Here is a 16,017-nt window from a genome sequence, read left to right as displayed (position 1 = left end):
AGTTTGTAATAAAATTTATTTCTGCCTAAGCAGTTTGTATCTGCTTGCAAAAAATCCTACCTCTTATGCTATTGGGGATTCTTTGGAAAAATCAGATTTGGACCCTTTAAAACAGTTAACCTTATAACTGTTAAAGTGGAAGTTTAGTCAAACACTATACTCCCACCTCCATTCTAAGGCTATTCTTTTTAGCCTTTTAAAGGAAAGATCTGTATAACTTACCTGAATGCGGAGGGCATTCTGGTGCTGTCACACGATCAAGTCCCAGCGCCAGCTTCAGTGTAAAGGAGGGACAGCCGACAACGGATTCTCCATAGTAAGCCTCAGTTCACATATATACAAATTGGATGTGTTTTTGAACCACATCTTATTTGCATGACGTGAATCTAACCGGCTTTCTGTGGTGCAGTGGCAGTGCGACTTCAATGCAAAATCGAAAGGAGTCCTGTGTGTTTTCTGAGCACTGCCTGTTGATTGGGAGAAGGGCCTCTTCCCAACAACCCTGGCTGGTGTTGTGGGTATCTGCGGGTGGGGGCCTTATCGGGATCTTGAAGCTCCCTTTTAACGAGGGGCCCCAGATCCTCTCCCCATCCCTATGTGAATGAGTATGAGGTACATTGTACCCCTACTCATTCACCAAAAAAAAAAAAAGTGTTAGTTTTTTTAATTAAAAAAATAAAATGAATGTCCCCTGTTGTAGATGCAGCGTCGATCGCGATGAACGCTACCAGTGAACCAAAAGAAGGGGGGAAAAAATAGGTCCAAACGTGTTGCTTGTTCCTGCCGTCTGCCAGCTCCACCATCTGACAGTTCCTAAATAGCTATGGGGTGGAGCCCTTGTGACATTATCGGCCAGTGCCTGTTGCATTAATGATTTCCCAGTGGATGGGGTCACCCAGTCAAGTCTTCGGGTGGGCCCCACCCCTTAGTTAACCACTTGCTGACCAACCGCAGTACATATACTGTGGCAGGTCAGCTCTATTGCGCAAAACTACGTACCTGTATGTAGCTTCATGCAATAGATACCTTGGGCATGCCCCATGGGAGCGGCTGGGTCTATGTCCTCTGGCCACCCGTGATCGCAGTACAGAGAGGCAAAACGGGTTCTCTGCCTCAAGGCAGATCCCCATTCTGACAGTGGACAACATGGAGAGCTACTGTTCCCAGTGATCAGGAACAGCGATCTCTGTGTTGTCCCAGTGAGCCCATACCAAGGGAACACAGTTAACTCCTAGTGTTAACCCCTTCCCCGCCAGTGACATTTGTACATTGATCAGTGCATTTTTTATTTTTTTTTTTTTTTTTTTTTTTTTGCATTGATTACTGTAATAAGGTCACTGGTCCCCAAAAAGTGTCACTTTGGGTCCGATTTGTCTGCTGCAATGTCTCAGTCCCGCTGAAGATCGCAGATCACAAAAATTACCAGTAAAAACATAAAAAAAGATAAGTCCATAAATCTACCCCTTATTTTGTAGACTCTATAACTTTTGAGCAAACCAATCAATATACGCTTATTGCGATCCAACATGAAGATGTAAGATGTCGAGCATGTAGTTGGCTAATTTTAGGAACTGTTCTATCCTTGTGAGCAAACCCATTGGGGTGAAATGCATTTAGGGATAGTGTCTTTTTTTGGGTGAAGACTTTATAACAAACAGAATAAAGTTTTAAAAAGAGTTGGCCTTTAAGTGATTGAGCTAAATAGTGTCTGCAAGTCATTGTGTTTCTATATTCAGGCTTATTTGTCAAAAGTAAAGCAAAAAGCTTACGTATTGCCATCAACAACTAATCCAGTGCCTGTGACTTGCGGCAGGAGAAACACCCAAAAAGTTGAAACCTAACTTTCCACTTGTTTTATGTATAGAATTTGATATTCTAAACCTTCCATTTTGTTTGTAGTGTGTTGGAGCCCCAAAGGAAAGCAGCTGGCTGTCGGAAAACAGAATGGCACAGTTGTACAGTACCTCCCGGTAAGTGTGGCTTGTCCCTGATGATGGAGTAAGTTTTCTTTGAGATTTTAGCAGTTTTGCTCATATTTATAAACCGGTAATTCCTTTACACTGAAGACTTAATATGGTGAACCCTATACGCTGTAGTCTAAATTTGGTTAAGCCTTTACAATATAGGCTTAAACTTGCACTATAGGTTAAATGTAAACCAGTAATCTATTGTTCTACCTGCTTTCCTGTTCTGCATTCTTTGACTTTTAATTTTTTCCAAAACTAATAGAGGAGAGCTGGGTTTACGGTGTGTGACAATTCCCAAATTTGAAAGCGATTTAAAAGGATATTTGCTGGCTCACGTGTTTTGCCACATGTCCCCTTTTAAGCTCAACAAACTAATATTACTAACTTTTTGGAAACCATTGTACCCATGATCAGGGATGCAGTGTTGGGCTTGTGCAGACAAGCCCTGCAGCTTTCTACTAGTACCTGCATACAGGCTGTCTGTTTGACAGCAGCAGGGCTTGTGATTGAACTATGAGAGAGCTCATCAGTACCCTTGCAGTTCATTGAGAACTGCAAACCGCCAGCCATAGTGGATAACGGTACTCCGTAGTTCATTAATTCACAGGTAACTGTGTGGGCAAAGACCTGCGCGGCTGCGCTCTCTTCAAAAAGTGATAGTGGGTGTGGGGAGAAGATCTGGCGGCAGGAGCTGTAACGTGTTCCAAAAGGTGAACTTATCCTTGAATACTTGAAGGAAGTTTCTAGTTTGTAGGAGACTTACCCTGTTGAGATGTCAAGCCTTGATTATTTCCTTGTTTTATTTATTTGCTTCTTACGTCTGTCTTTTCATCCTGTAATAATTGAAGTAATGTTCTCTTTCAGAATCTCCAAGAGAAGAAAGTGATTCCCTGTCCTTCCTTTTATGATTCGGATAATCCAGTTAAAGGTAAATATGATTTTGCTCTGTTAGTGATTTTTTTTTTATTTTTTTTGGGGCATTCCCTCACAGTAGAACAGAAATGCGAAGCATTAGGAAGTAGCCTAGGTTCACACATATATACGGTGTGAAAAATACAGCTATCCCTGCGTGTTTCCCGTTGTACCTTGTAATCGCACTGTGTTTGCAATCTTTTGCGGGTGTCAATACAAAGTTATTGACACCCCAAAAGGATCGCAGATGCAGTGTGGTTTGCCTGCACTGAATCGCATGGTGTAAAATGGCCATTCAATAAGGTTGCGGAGCGGCTTCACAAAAGTTGGCTGCACTTTTTTGGTGCGATTCGAGCCCATTGAGTCTAGGTCCACACATATGCTGGGCGGGAAATGCACCGCATTGCAATTGTACTGTTTGTGATCTGCTGCAGGTGTCAATACAAAGTTAACGCCCCAAAACGATCGGAAACACACTGTGGTTTGCCTGCACCAGATTGCATGATCCAAAACGACCATGCATTACGGTGCGGCTCCATAAAAGGTGCCTGCACTTTTTTGGCGCAATGCGTGCAATTTGAGCCCATTAAGTCTAGGTTAGCTCATATGCGGTGTGGGAAATGCAGTATGCTCTGTGAAATATGTGACACAGCACTGCCTATCAACAGGTCAGAGTAAACGTGTCATAGAATACAAGGAAGTAAGGTGTGGGTATCTTCATAAAGTAAGTGTACAAACATTACAAAGATTTATTCAAAGTAATAGGAGTAGGCTAAAAATTAAAATGCAATGAGGAAACGAGTGTATGATTTTACATTTTGATCACATATATGCTTTAACTATATGTACTACTGCAAAATTTTCTTACCAGTTGTTCACACACATCCAGCATGCTTCCAGTCCTTGTACAGTATGTTCTATTTGGTGTTTTCAGTACTATCTAGAGGGCTGGGAGAGCAGTTTTACTATCCAATACTCTGCTCCTGCAGACTCTGCCACACTTCTAGACCAGTTCACATAGCCTTGTCCCTTGCAGTCTGGCTGGTGGAGTTTCAGTGTAGGGCTTTAAAATGTATGTAAACTCCAAAGATGAACTGCGCTTATTTTCTCCCATTTTTGCTATATTTGTTTGATAAGTGCAAAAAATTACCTGTTGATCCTGCCTCTGCGTTTTTTATTTTTTGCGCTAGAAACCAAAAAAAGCAACAATTTTGAAAAAACACAATTTTGTATTTTGTACTTTTTGCTATAATAAATACCCCCCCCCCCTTCTTTATTTTTTAGTATTATTTATTTTTATTTTATTTTTAAAAGCTGCGATTTTTTTTTTTTATCAGGACTGCAACACTATGGCGGGCACATCGGACACTTTTGACACACAAATGCACTAATTACTGTAAAAATTTCACTAGCTGGGAAGGGTTAACACTAGGGGGTGATCAAGGGGTTAACTGTGTTCCCTGTGTGTTTTTCTAACTGTAGGGGGAGGGGACTGACTAGAGGAAATTACGGATCGTGATTCCTAGCTATTAGGATCACACGATCTATCACTTCTCAGAAAACAGAACAGAGATTTGTGTGTTTGTATGTATGTATGTATGTATATGTATGTATATGTATGTATATATAATATATACACACACGCGCATCCCTTTTCTGCCTCTCGTGCCTGCAATCGCTCGTGGCCGGCAGTTGTCATGATGGCAGCAGGAGCATTGGCTCCCACTGCTGTCGATCAAAGCCAGTGACATGGGGGCGGGGCCAAGTCCTGCTGTCTCTGACAATGGACGCAGCAGCAGGACTCGTGAGTGCGCCCACACTAGTGCACCCAGGGAATTCAGCTCTCCATGAGGGCGCTTAAGAAAAGGAGGAGCCAGGAGTGCCAATGGGGACCCCAGAAGAGGAGGATTGGGCCCCTCTATGCAAAACCCATGCACAGAGGTGCTAAGTATGATTTGTCATTTAAAAAAAATTAAAACCCTCTACAACCTCTTTAAGCCCCTATATCGTATGTATACCACCCCTCTGTTATATATTGCTATATGTCCTAGTGCCTGTGCTGTATAAAAACAATGCCGATTTTCTACCTTCTCTTCGAGTGGCTCGCCCTCATGTGGCTCCTTGGCTCTCTCCTCTACCCGGCTGACAGCTATAGTGGACGGGGCCGAGAACTCAGCCTGTAGGAGAGGATCAGAGAGACCAGCAGTCACTTGAGCGCCGGGAGACGGTCTGAGATAAGGTAGAAATTGGCATAGTTTTTTTTTTTTTTTTACAGCACTAGCACTGAGACTCAGAGTTTTATATAACATATGGGATGGTATACTTATAATATATGAATGTAGTAAAGGCCTTCCTGCTACTAAGAGTGAAAAAAAATAACTATACGTGTATAAAGGTGTTTTGTGTATTCACAAGTGCTGCAAAATAAAAGTGTTCACGATAACACCAAAAGAAAAAAGTATGTGTAAGATTTTGCTCCAAAAGTGAAAAGACTTGGATAATAAAATGCCTAAGGAAGTTTGGGTTGCTAGGTCAATAGGCGTGAAATCTTACACATACTTTATACATATAATATAGTATTGGAGCGGAGGGGTGGGCAGTGTCTCGAGCTGACAGGCAAGGATGGGAGGGGGGGAAAGAGGACGGAGAGCAGAGATGCGGGTGACCAAGGCACGTAAACTGACCACCGTGTCAGGGCTTAGCAGCCATGAAAAACCATGGTCCATTTACAGGTGGGAGGGCAGAACCAGGCTGGATCAGCCAGGTTTTTAGGTTATACAGGGGGCCAAAACAAACCCTTTTTAAAGTGGAGTTCCAGTCCTCATAATCCATTATTTTTTATTTTTTTTTTAAAAGCTCCCTCGTGATTGTTACGTTTACATTAGAATACTGCATGTGGTGGGGAAGGGGGTAAACCTAATTACAGAAATGGTATGGAAGGAAAAAGTAGAATATACAAGGAGAGGAAACCTGAAAGAATTTATAAAAATGTGGAAACCCTGGTTGGATAGGATGGGATATCCAATATAGGGGGGGGGGGGGGGGGGGAACGGGAGGATCATTGTCATATGCCGGGTTTTAGTTCTGTGTTTTTTTTTTTTTTTTTGTTTTGTTTTGTTTTTCTTTCTCTCTTGATGTAATTGTGTTACCGTATATACTCGAGTATAAGCCGAGATTTTCAGCCTCTTTTTTGAGGCTGAAAGTGCCCCCCTCGGCTTATACTCGAGTCATCGCTGTCTGCCCGCTCGATCAGCGTGTCGAGCAGACAGACAGCGGCCATTCTATCATTCAAAAGCCGCGCCTCCGGCTCCGCCTTCGCCTGTGATAGGCGGAACACTGAATTTCCCAGCAGCCTGTGTTCCGCCTATCACGGACATCGTATCATCCTCGTACTACGGACGAGGATGATACGATGTACGTGATAGGCGGAACACAGGCTGCTGGGAAATTCAGTGTTCCGCCTATCACAGGCGAAGGCGGCGGCGCAGCTTTTGAATTTTACAATGGCCGCCGAGGCGCCGACGAAGAGGGCACGGGACGGAGGCAAGGCAAGGCAAGGCACGGCACGGGACGGCAAGGCACGGCGGCAAGGCACGGCGGCAAGGCACGGCGGCAAGGCACGGCGGCAAGGCACGGCGGCAAGGCACGGAGGCAAGGAGGCAAGGCACGGGACGGAGGCTCGGGACAAAGGCTCGGGACACAGGTAGGCTGGACACACACACACACACACACACACACACACACACACACACACACACACACACACACACACACACACACACACACACACATGGATGGATACACACACACACAGGGATGGATGGATGGAGACACACACACACAGGGATGGATGGATGGAGACACACACACACAGGGATGGATGGATGGATGGACACACACACACACAGGGATGGATGGATGGATGGACACACACACACACAGGGATGGATGGACGGACACACAGGGATGGACGGACACACAGGGATGGACGGGCATGTCTCACCCTCGGCTTATACACGAGTCAATAAGTTTGCCAGTTTTTTTGGGGGTAAATTGGGGGCCTCGGCTTATATTCGGGTCGGCCTATACTCGAGTATATACGGTATATAGGTTGTAAACTTGTGGTAATTTTGTATAAAATATGTATTAATGTAGAAAATAAATATTATTTAAAGTAAAAGGAAAAAAAGAATACTGCATGTGGTGTGAACTGGCCCTAAATAAAAGAGCCATGGATATACTTGCTTGAATGCTGGCGCCCACTGTGCATTTTTTGTGGATCTGTGCAATAATCCAGTATGAAACAATGCCTGTGCTTTTCCTGCAGAAGTGTTCTGTAATAAAGACCAGTCACTGCTGCTCTCTCTGAGTGCAGGGTGTTCTTGTTTTCTGCAGGCAGTCTGTAGCAAAAGAACCTGATGTGTCTCCTCCACAGCTCTGCTTGCTGCACATTCTTCAGTTTAACACAGTGTGTGTAAATACATTTGAAGCATTCAACCTGTGTTTAAATCCTTTGTCGCTATAAACGAAAATATTTAAGTGAAAAGGTTTGTCCTGGGAGTTCATACTCCTATGTACTTTAGGGGCCAATCCATGAATCTCAGGTTTATAGCTTGTGTGACAAAATAGAGGATGAGATCATAAATCCGCAATGCGTTTACTAACACCCTGCTAGACAGGTTAAAGAGTAGTGACCACACAACAAGTGAGCCAGGTGTACTTTAATATTTGCATTTATTCATTGCGGGTACAGGGTTTTATTTATTGACCCTGTAGCTCTCTCTGACTTTCTGCTCCCCACCGAGGTCTGAGTTGCACTTTACATTGGTACATTTTCTCATTTTCTCACTTTAAAGGGTTTGTAAAGTGTTGTTTATTAATTTTTTTTTTTTAAATAACAAACATGTCATACTTACCTCCCACTGTGCGGTTAGTTTTGCACAGAGTGGCCCCCGATCATCCTCTTCTGGGGTCCCTCAGTGCTCTTGAGTCCTGCATCTGTGTCCATTCACACAGAATGCAGGACTCGGAGCCACGTCTTTGGATTAGATTGATAGCGCAGCCATTGGCTCCTGCTGCAGTCAATCTATCCCATCAGGATACGAGACATCCACCTATAGCTGGTATGCTCATTCCTGGCTGAAGAATGACAGGGTTCAGGTATGTAAAACTGGGGGGCTGCAGCAGCACAGAAGGTTTTTCACCTTAATGCATAGAATACATTAAGGTGAAAAACCATGAGGGTTTACAACCCCTTAAAACCCCTTATAACATTTTGATGAAGTTTATCAATTTTTTTTTTTCTATTGTGAATAAAATATGGATTTGTGAGATTTGCAGATCATTGCATTCTGTTTTCATGTAGATTTTAAACACTTACCTGATTTTTTTTTTTTTTTTTTTTTTTTTTTTTTAATTGAGGTTGTAGTGAATTGTGTAAACAGTCTAGTTCTTTATATGTTCAATACTCACTATGTGTTTGTATCTTAGTGCTGGATGTTCTGTGGATCAGCACATACGTCTTTGCAGTGGTGTATGCAGCTGCTGATGGCTCTGTGGAAACATCTCCTCAGCTTGTGATGGTCTTGCTTCCGGTATGTCACTTTAATTGTATCCATCTATTATGCGTAAATGCAGATTTTGTTCTAAAGACATGTGCTGCATATCTAATACCATTTATGTTTACCGTGCATGTTAGGAATAATAATTCTGTAAGTGACACTGCATTCGTGTTAGAGCATTTGAATTTACCGCAGCATCTTGGTTCATGCAGTGTGGGGCCTGCATACCTTACCAGTTTCCGGAGTGCACTGGAACACTCTAATTTGCAAATGCACACTTTTACTTGGTAGTTGTTGGTTAGCCCTGCCTCTCCCAGATCCTGTAACTGACAATAGGCCATCCAGGTATCAAAGGAGGCAGGGCCATCATTGTCTTCATAGTAGGAAGTCCATACAAGGGCACACAGGGTTTATTGTTTCCATGTTCACCCTAGATGGAAATAGAGGAAATGTGCAGGTATCACTGAGTGCATGCAATTCTGAAAATAAAATGTGAGCAATGAAGATTTGAATTCCTGAGAGTTGATGCCAAAGCTCACTGATTATTATGTAATTTCATACACTAACAATAAAATAAAGCCATTGGATCAACCAAGCAGTTAGCCTTTTCTGATGGTGATATTAACAATGGCAGCCATTGTAAAACTTTGCTTTTGAAGTTGAACTATTTTTTTTTTTTTTTTTTATCTATACCAATATTTAATGCAGAAAAAAGAAGACAAACGAGGTGAGCGCTTCCTTAATTTTACAGAGATTTGTTACTGCAGCGTCAACAATGAAAGGCAGCATCATTTCTTTATGAATTACATGGAGGATTGGTAAGTTGAACTTTAAGACACCAATTTTTTAAGCTCAATATTCTGTTGGTTGTCATTTTAGCATTGGTGAAATGTCATGATCTGCATTCATTTCCCAAGTTGCATAAGAATTGGCATCCAAACAATAACTTTGCTTGGAAATTGACAGCTTTCATATAATCATAGGTGTCCATATCTCGCACTGCTGACAGTACAGGAAACCTCAGACAGATGTGCTTTCTGGGCTGCGTGACTAGCTTTTAGGTGTTTTTTTTTTTCTGGTTTAAAACACCTGGGGCGCAAACACAGATGGTTTCCTTCTCCTCTTCCTCACCTGCGGGAGGATGAAGTGTCAGGTGAAGTACGTGATTTGGATGAGGACGACGAGATTCATGATGAAGATCGGGACTCTTCTTTGGATGAGTCCCGACAGGGAGAGGCTGAGGGTTCTGGCCTCTGTCAGGCATAGAGAACTATAGGGTTTTATTTTATTGTTTTTTTTTTGTCTTTTTTTTTCTTAATTTGGCGGATTCAGTCAGAACAAATTTTAAAATTCACTTTTTCTATTGTCACTGGGTTTTGGTCCTGGCATCTTGCTAACCACCCCAAATCTTGTTCTGGGCATCCTCATTGCAGAAGGGTGATGTATGCTTATTGGGCTCATCAGGAGAAGATGTTTTTTCACCTGCTTTACTCAGCAGTACCTCGTGTAGGACGAGTTCTCCAAAAAGAATGTAGAGTTCCCCAGCCATGGACTTGGCTGTTGCTTACCTTACCTATGCTCTCATGATCCCGGTGGATCTAGTTCCAGGTTTAATGATGCTATGGATAAGAGGTTTGAGCCTGTCTAAAAACTTAGGAACATGTTTTGTCCTAAATACAGATGCATCGTTCCTAAAAATGAAGTAAGCGCTTGCCTCCCACTCTCGAACTATGGGTGCAATTTTCAGTGCACTTGTAGTCCATTGACACTTCACTTTTTTAACTGAAAGTTTGTACTGAGGTATGGGTAAAAAGCTGGAGGATATGTCTGCAGGAGCCTGCCATTTCTTTGATTACTGTTTCAATGCTTTGCAGGCTGTTGTGGGAAAGAAGGAAGATTTTTTTTTTTTTTTTTTTTTTTTGTTTTTTTTGTTCCTGCAAAAATATGTGCATTTTTTTTATTTTTATTTTTTTTCCCTTTAAGGTGAACTTTGCCTTTTTAATGCATCTTTCTCCTTGGTGGGAGCAGGCCAGTCGCTAATAGTGGGAGTCTATGTGGTCAAGGTGGTTCGGACAAAACGTATACTCCAGTCTAGGGAATCTGATCCTAAGGATCCTGATGTTGGACAATAACTGGAGCAGTTTTCAAGAGCTTTGAGTTTTTTGGTCAGTGTCTTGGAGGATTCCATTCAGCAACTGTTGAGGCTGGATGGAATTCCTGTCCATATGAGGAGAATCCTGTGGCTCAGATATTGATCAGCTGAGCTTCTCTGTAAGGCGGCATGCACGCTGGGGCTTTTGTTTCAAACATTTTATTAAAGTATAAAGAACAATACAGTCAAGGCAAATACAGTAATCGTAATAAAATCACAATCGGATGTATAATCCATCAGCTACTGTCATATAACTGGAAATAACAGTAGGTATCAAGCAATATTATTATCATAGGCTTGCGATTTTTATCATTACAATGTAAATTAAACCAAGGGAGAGTGGCGTGTATGGAGCCAATGGTATTGGTGAGGCAACATGAATAGGATAGGGAGGTAGGAACAAGACATGTAAGGGACTAACCTGCCTCTCAAGTGGGGAATTGTACAAAGCGCCAATCTTCAGTACGATCAGGATGCAGAGTTAGGGAGTTTGGAGGCACCACTTGGGTGATCTATATTTGTGGAAATTCCAAGTCAATAGGCCATAGTTGTTATGGGGGGGTTCATAGGGTTATGTCAGTGAGACCATTAGCGTTGGAAACGGGCCCTGTAACTTTCGTCCATCCACCCCTATTGGGAGCACGCTGGGGCTTTTATAAACTCCTTCTGCTAGGTTTTTGAGCTCCAATGTACATGAGGCCTAAGAAACAACATTGGCGGCTTTCCTGTGACAGTGAGCGTTTTGTTTGGGCCATGCCTAGATGCTTTCATCCAGAAGGTGACTGTGGATACGAGCATGCTATTTCCCCCGAAAAGAAGGCAAAGCCAATAGGTTAAAAGCTGAGGCCTTTTTCAGCTCCCAAGGAGCAGTCCTTTCATCAGCCATAGGGCTTTAAGCAAAAGCCTACCACCCAGTTTCAAATAAAGAACTGGACCCCAAAGACCTCCATTGCCGGAAAGAAGTCCTTTTCCCAGTGAAAGAATGCTCCCACTTTTACGGGTGAGAGGAAGTTTGTTGGCCTTTATGGCTGTCTGGACTCAGGAAATTGTAGATGAATAGCATGGTGTCCATAGGTTACAAGCTAGAGCTCTGACACTTTCACACTGAAAGGGGAAAGGTTTTACAATTTCTATTCAAACCTCTTTATGGTTTCCGAGCCAAACCGAGATGTCTGGCCTATTCTGGTCCTCAATAAGTTCTTCTGAGTGCAAAAGTTCAGGATGGAGTCCACCTGGTCAATGATTGCTTCACTCCAGCAGGGGAACATCTTGGCGTCTGTGAATATCAAGGATGGCTATCTGCATCCCTGTGTGGGTTTTTTTTTTTTCCAGCCTCCCCAGTGGTTTCTATAACTTGCTGTTGAGCAGCGTCGCCAGTTTATGGAACTGCCATCTGACATTTCCACTACTCCCAGAGCAGTGGAAGAGATCGAACACACGTGTGGTAATGACTACTCTTTACTGCCACCAACGTTAATGTTCGGGATATTGCTGCGAATTATCGGACAACATAACGGCAAGATCCTGCGCATGTACGGTAGTGAAATTGCTGACCAGGCCACTACTGTGTATGCATAGGATATTGGCATATTGTGTTGTCAGAAATGTGCTGGTGAGATTCCTAACCTGTAATGCATCATGTGTATCCGATAATGTTTTCTAGGGGAGGATTCAGTTGTTAAATCTAAATCTAATTGTCATGTACACTTTATGTATTCATTGGCACATAGAGATGTATATTTCTTAATCCTACATCACAGGACACAGAGGACTCTGATTTTCATTCTATGTTCATGTTATGCTGCCACCTTTAGGTGAATGAACACTGGCCAAAAAAGGAAGGAATCCCCAGCAGGCATAATCGCTCCCAGCACAGCTAGGCCTCGTTTTTTTTTTTTTTTTTTAAAGCTGGGGTCCTTAGGTGATAGATGTGCCTCCCTGCATCTTTGATCTCACTCATGGGCTTTGTTCCTGTAAAAACTGGCCTTTTCTAGAGCCAGATGCTATGGTCAGCAGGCCAAGAGGGGCTTTACTTGGACCTCATGTGCAAGAGCGGGGACAGCCTGTAATGTGATCTCTTGGGTGCAGTGAATCGACCTACCTGGCAGGGTGCTCTACAGGTCAAGGGGAGTGATCCCCCTTGAAGGGGAGGGGCTATGCCTGGGCAGGGATTCCTGTTTGTTTTTTGTTTTTGTTTTCTTTTTTAAATGGAAAAAGCGAGGTGACTTTTTTAGTGAAAAAAGTGATCTGATTACATTACTTTATCTCTCACTTAGGGGGGTCCTTCTCGGCGCTTCTGCAGCTTCAATAGAAGTCAGTGTAATTGCCAAGCTACCTGAGCAGGTATTTTTATTTGATTTATTTTTTAAGTAGTTGTTGTTAAGTTTTTTTTTTATATTTTCAGATTCAATACAAAAATAACAAATTGCAATAATTAAATATTGGTCAGATTGCCAATTAAAGGCTGACCTTAAATGTTCTAAATCAAAAGTAACATGTAAATGGGGGAAGGATGTGGTAGATGAGCTAGCGTTTACTCTGTTGTAAAAGTGAAAGATAATTGTTTCAATTCTAGATATTCATTATTAGTCACTACTTCTGAGTAACATCCGTGTTCATTTCAGAGTAACTGGATGATAAAGGAGGGGTATAAAAGAAGGGTATTGGCTTAAGAGGGGGAGTTGGGGAGCGAGCATGCACGAGTGCCCCCATTGCAAGCACTCAGTAGGGGGGAGGATGTCCAGAGTGCCGGCGGGGACCTGAGAAGAGGACGATTGGGTTTGCTCTGTCCAAAATCATTGCACAGATCAGGTAAGTATAACATGTTTGGGTTTTTTTTGGTTTGTTTTTTCCTTTGGTATCACTTTAAATCCTGTGAATAAGAGAGAGGGGTACTTTCATGCTATATCGATTTTACTTCTTTGGAGACGTGATGATATGCATTTTTAAAGGATATGTTCATCTTTCATAACATGTACATGTCACACCCATATTCAGGGTGTAACAGGACATGTTGCATGTTCCCGCATCTCCCGATCCCTGTTGTGACAGCTAGCGGGGTTCTTCTCCCTCCCCGTTAGCTGTCACAGTTAAAGTGTAGTTGAGAGGAGGGCTCTGCATTGAAAAATACAGGGTCCAGCAGCCTTTGCGGCTGTTGGCTTGTAGTTTTCAGTGAACTATCATGCTGCTGTGAGTGTGGAGCGCTGTGGTTGTTCATTCATGCTTCCTGTATGGGATGTAAGGGCTAGCAGATACTGGAAAATCTGCTGGACACCTGCATGGCACCAGCAATCTGCTGATCGCTGGTGCAATACTTTACAGGCTCCAATTAAAAAATAATAAATGCACATTTCTTAATCGTACATCATAGGACACAGAGTCTCAAGTAATTACTTGGTGGGTTATAGGCCTACCTTCAGGTGTTGACACTGGTATAACCAATACAGGAAGTTTAACTCCCCTATATAACCCCTCCTCCTTCCAGGAGCACTCAGTTTTTTTTTCACCAGTGTTGGTCACGAGTGAAGATGTGCTCTGCGGAGCTCCAGGAGGGATCCATGCTGGATTTAAAGAAACCTCCACAATCAAATCCATCCTCGCCACTGAGGCCATAGGATGGTACCTGGACCTCGATGCAAGAACGAGGTTTTGCCTGTAATGCTTCTCTTTTGAGAGCTGGACCTTAGGAACCAGGACTCTTTTTGGTCTTGCTACATTTCCTAAAGTTGTCCTGAGGAGTGCTATTCAAGGCCCAAAGGAGCGGAACCCCTTTTAAAAGGGCTCCAGTCTTTGAGCGTGTTTTAAACGCAGCCCGCCGTGATGGGTGAAAGTTGGATCTGTCTGTTAAATCAGCAGTATCCTGCAGCGAGGACAAGGTAAGGGAAGAAGCTTTGCTTTTTCCTTCAATATACCTTATATGCCTTATAAATGTTTCCTCTATAAGGAGTAAAAACTGTTATTTTGTGTGTACCTCTGCTTGTGCTTTGCACTATGTCTTCCAGACCTACCGTAAAGGTACCTAAGGTGTCACCCCCCCAGGCGCTGGGAATCCCAGTTATGCCTCCATACTGTCTTCCTCTTCAGAGAGATCAGACATGGCAAGCCAGGGTGAGCCATTGGAAGCTAGCGGTGGTGCAACTGCTTCACACACTTCAGCCCCTGTAGAGGTGACTAAAGATGCATTTTCCTCTACCTTGCGAGGCTTAGAAGCAAGATTAGCAGCTTTAATCGCATCCTCCATCGAGTGTATAGGAAACGTCCTAGATCCCCCCCCCCCCCCCTCCCCCACCTTAGACTCTTTACAGTTAGTGGAGGGTCCAAGAGAATTATGGGGACAGGATGGGGTTTTGCCCTCAGATGATCGGGAGGAAAGACGATTATTTTTTTGCGGAGGAAACAATACTTGAAGTTCCCAAGGATCCCTACTTCACAATCTGAAGTACAGAGGCTTGCAAAGATGGTTCCCTCTACTTGCATGCTACCCCTAACAGAGTTAGCTGAAGGGCCAGTCTCTTCCTTGGGTTCTTTGAAGCCTTTACAGCCTTTGCATGCGTTTCCCGTCCACGCATTACTAAAAAAGCTTATTTATACCGAATGGGATCATCCGGATAAGCATTTTTTCCCTTCCAAAGAGACTCGCAAAACTCTATCCTATGGAAGAAAGATTCACTAAAAGATGGAAAATTCCAGCAGTTGACGCTGCAATTTCCAATGTGAAAAAAAAAATAATAATAATTTTTAACTTACCTAGCGGACAATGCGCTTATGCTTAAAGATCCAACAGATAAGAAGTTGGAAGGTCTGTTAAAATCCCTTTTTTCTTAGCAGGTACTGTTGCTTGGCCTGCAATTGCAGCTATAGGCATCTGTCAGTCCTTAAAGGACCAGTTCACAGATGCTCTCAGATGAGCTCCCTGCACAACAAGCACAGGAACTGGCCGAGCTACCTAAAGCATTAGGCTTTGCTGTAGACGCTATGAAGGATTCTATTCACCAGGCATCACGCGTTTGTACTTGTACATATGCGAAGGACCCTTTGGTTAAAGGGTTGGTCAGCTGAGGCGCCTTGTAAGAACCTTCTAACTAGTTTCCCCTTTAAGGGAGAATGATTATTTGACGATAGTTTGGATAAATACATTCAATTTCCAGCGGAAATAGTACTTTTGCCAGTCGAAAGAAAATATAAGCATCTTTCATGTAAACTGTTCGGCCTCTGCCATCAGACCAGGCATAAAGGAAGACCTGGGGCTACAAGTCTGCAAAGCAGAATACAAGACCTCCTTATGAAGAGGCATCTCCCCTCACCAAGGTGGGGGGGAAGACTTCTGATGTACTCAGAAGTCTGGCAAAGGGAGATTCAGGACAAATGGACTCTCTCCACAGTGTCTCTATGATACAAGCTAGAGCTTTGAGAGTTTCCACCATCT

The 16,017-nt window shown here is 43.1% G+C and overlaps 1 protein-coding gene across 2 annotated transcripts in view; it reads left to right on the top strand.

Moving 5' to 3' along the window:
• NUP214 (nucleoporin 214) overlaps positions 1 to 16,017 on the top strand; it is a 187,386-nt gene that overhangs the window by 14,663 nt on the left and 156,706 nt on the right. For both annotated transcript variants that reach the window (XM_077491484.1, XM_077491485.1), the window contains exons 5-9: positions 1,900 to 1,970; positions 2,832 to 2,895; positions 8,370 to 8,473; positions 9,149 to 9,258; positions 12,869 to 12,935. In XM_077491484.1, the coding sequence (XP_077347610.1) occupies positions 1,900 to 1,970; positions 2,832 to 2,895; positions 8,370 to 8,473; positions 9,149 to 9,258; positions 12,869 to 12,935 (416 nt within the window). The remainder of the gene's footprint in view (positions 1 to 1,899; positions 1,971 to 2,831; positions 2,896 to 8,369; positions 8,474 to 9,148; positions 9,259 to 12,868; positions 12,936 to 16,017) is intronic.

Source organism: Lithobates pipiens, unplaced genomic scaffold, assembly GCF_037356315.1.
Source record: "Lithobates pipiens isolate NorthernLeopardFrog02 unplaced genomic scaffold, aLitPip1_a1.2 Scaffold_19, whole genome shotgun sequence".
Classification (NCBI taxonomy): domain Eukaryota; kingdom Metazoa; phylum Chordata; class Amphibia; order Anura; family Ranidae; genus Lithobates; species Lithobates pipiens.
The sequence above is the reverse complement of the archived record's forward strand: the minus strand, read 5'-3'. Positions and strand labels throughout refer to the sequence as shown.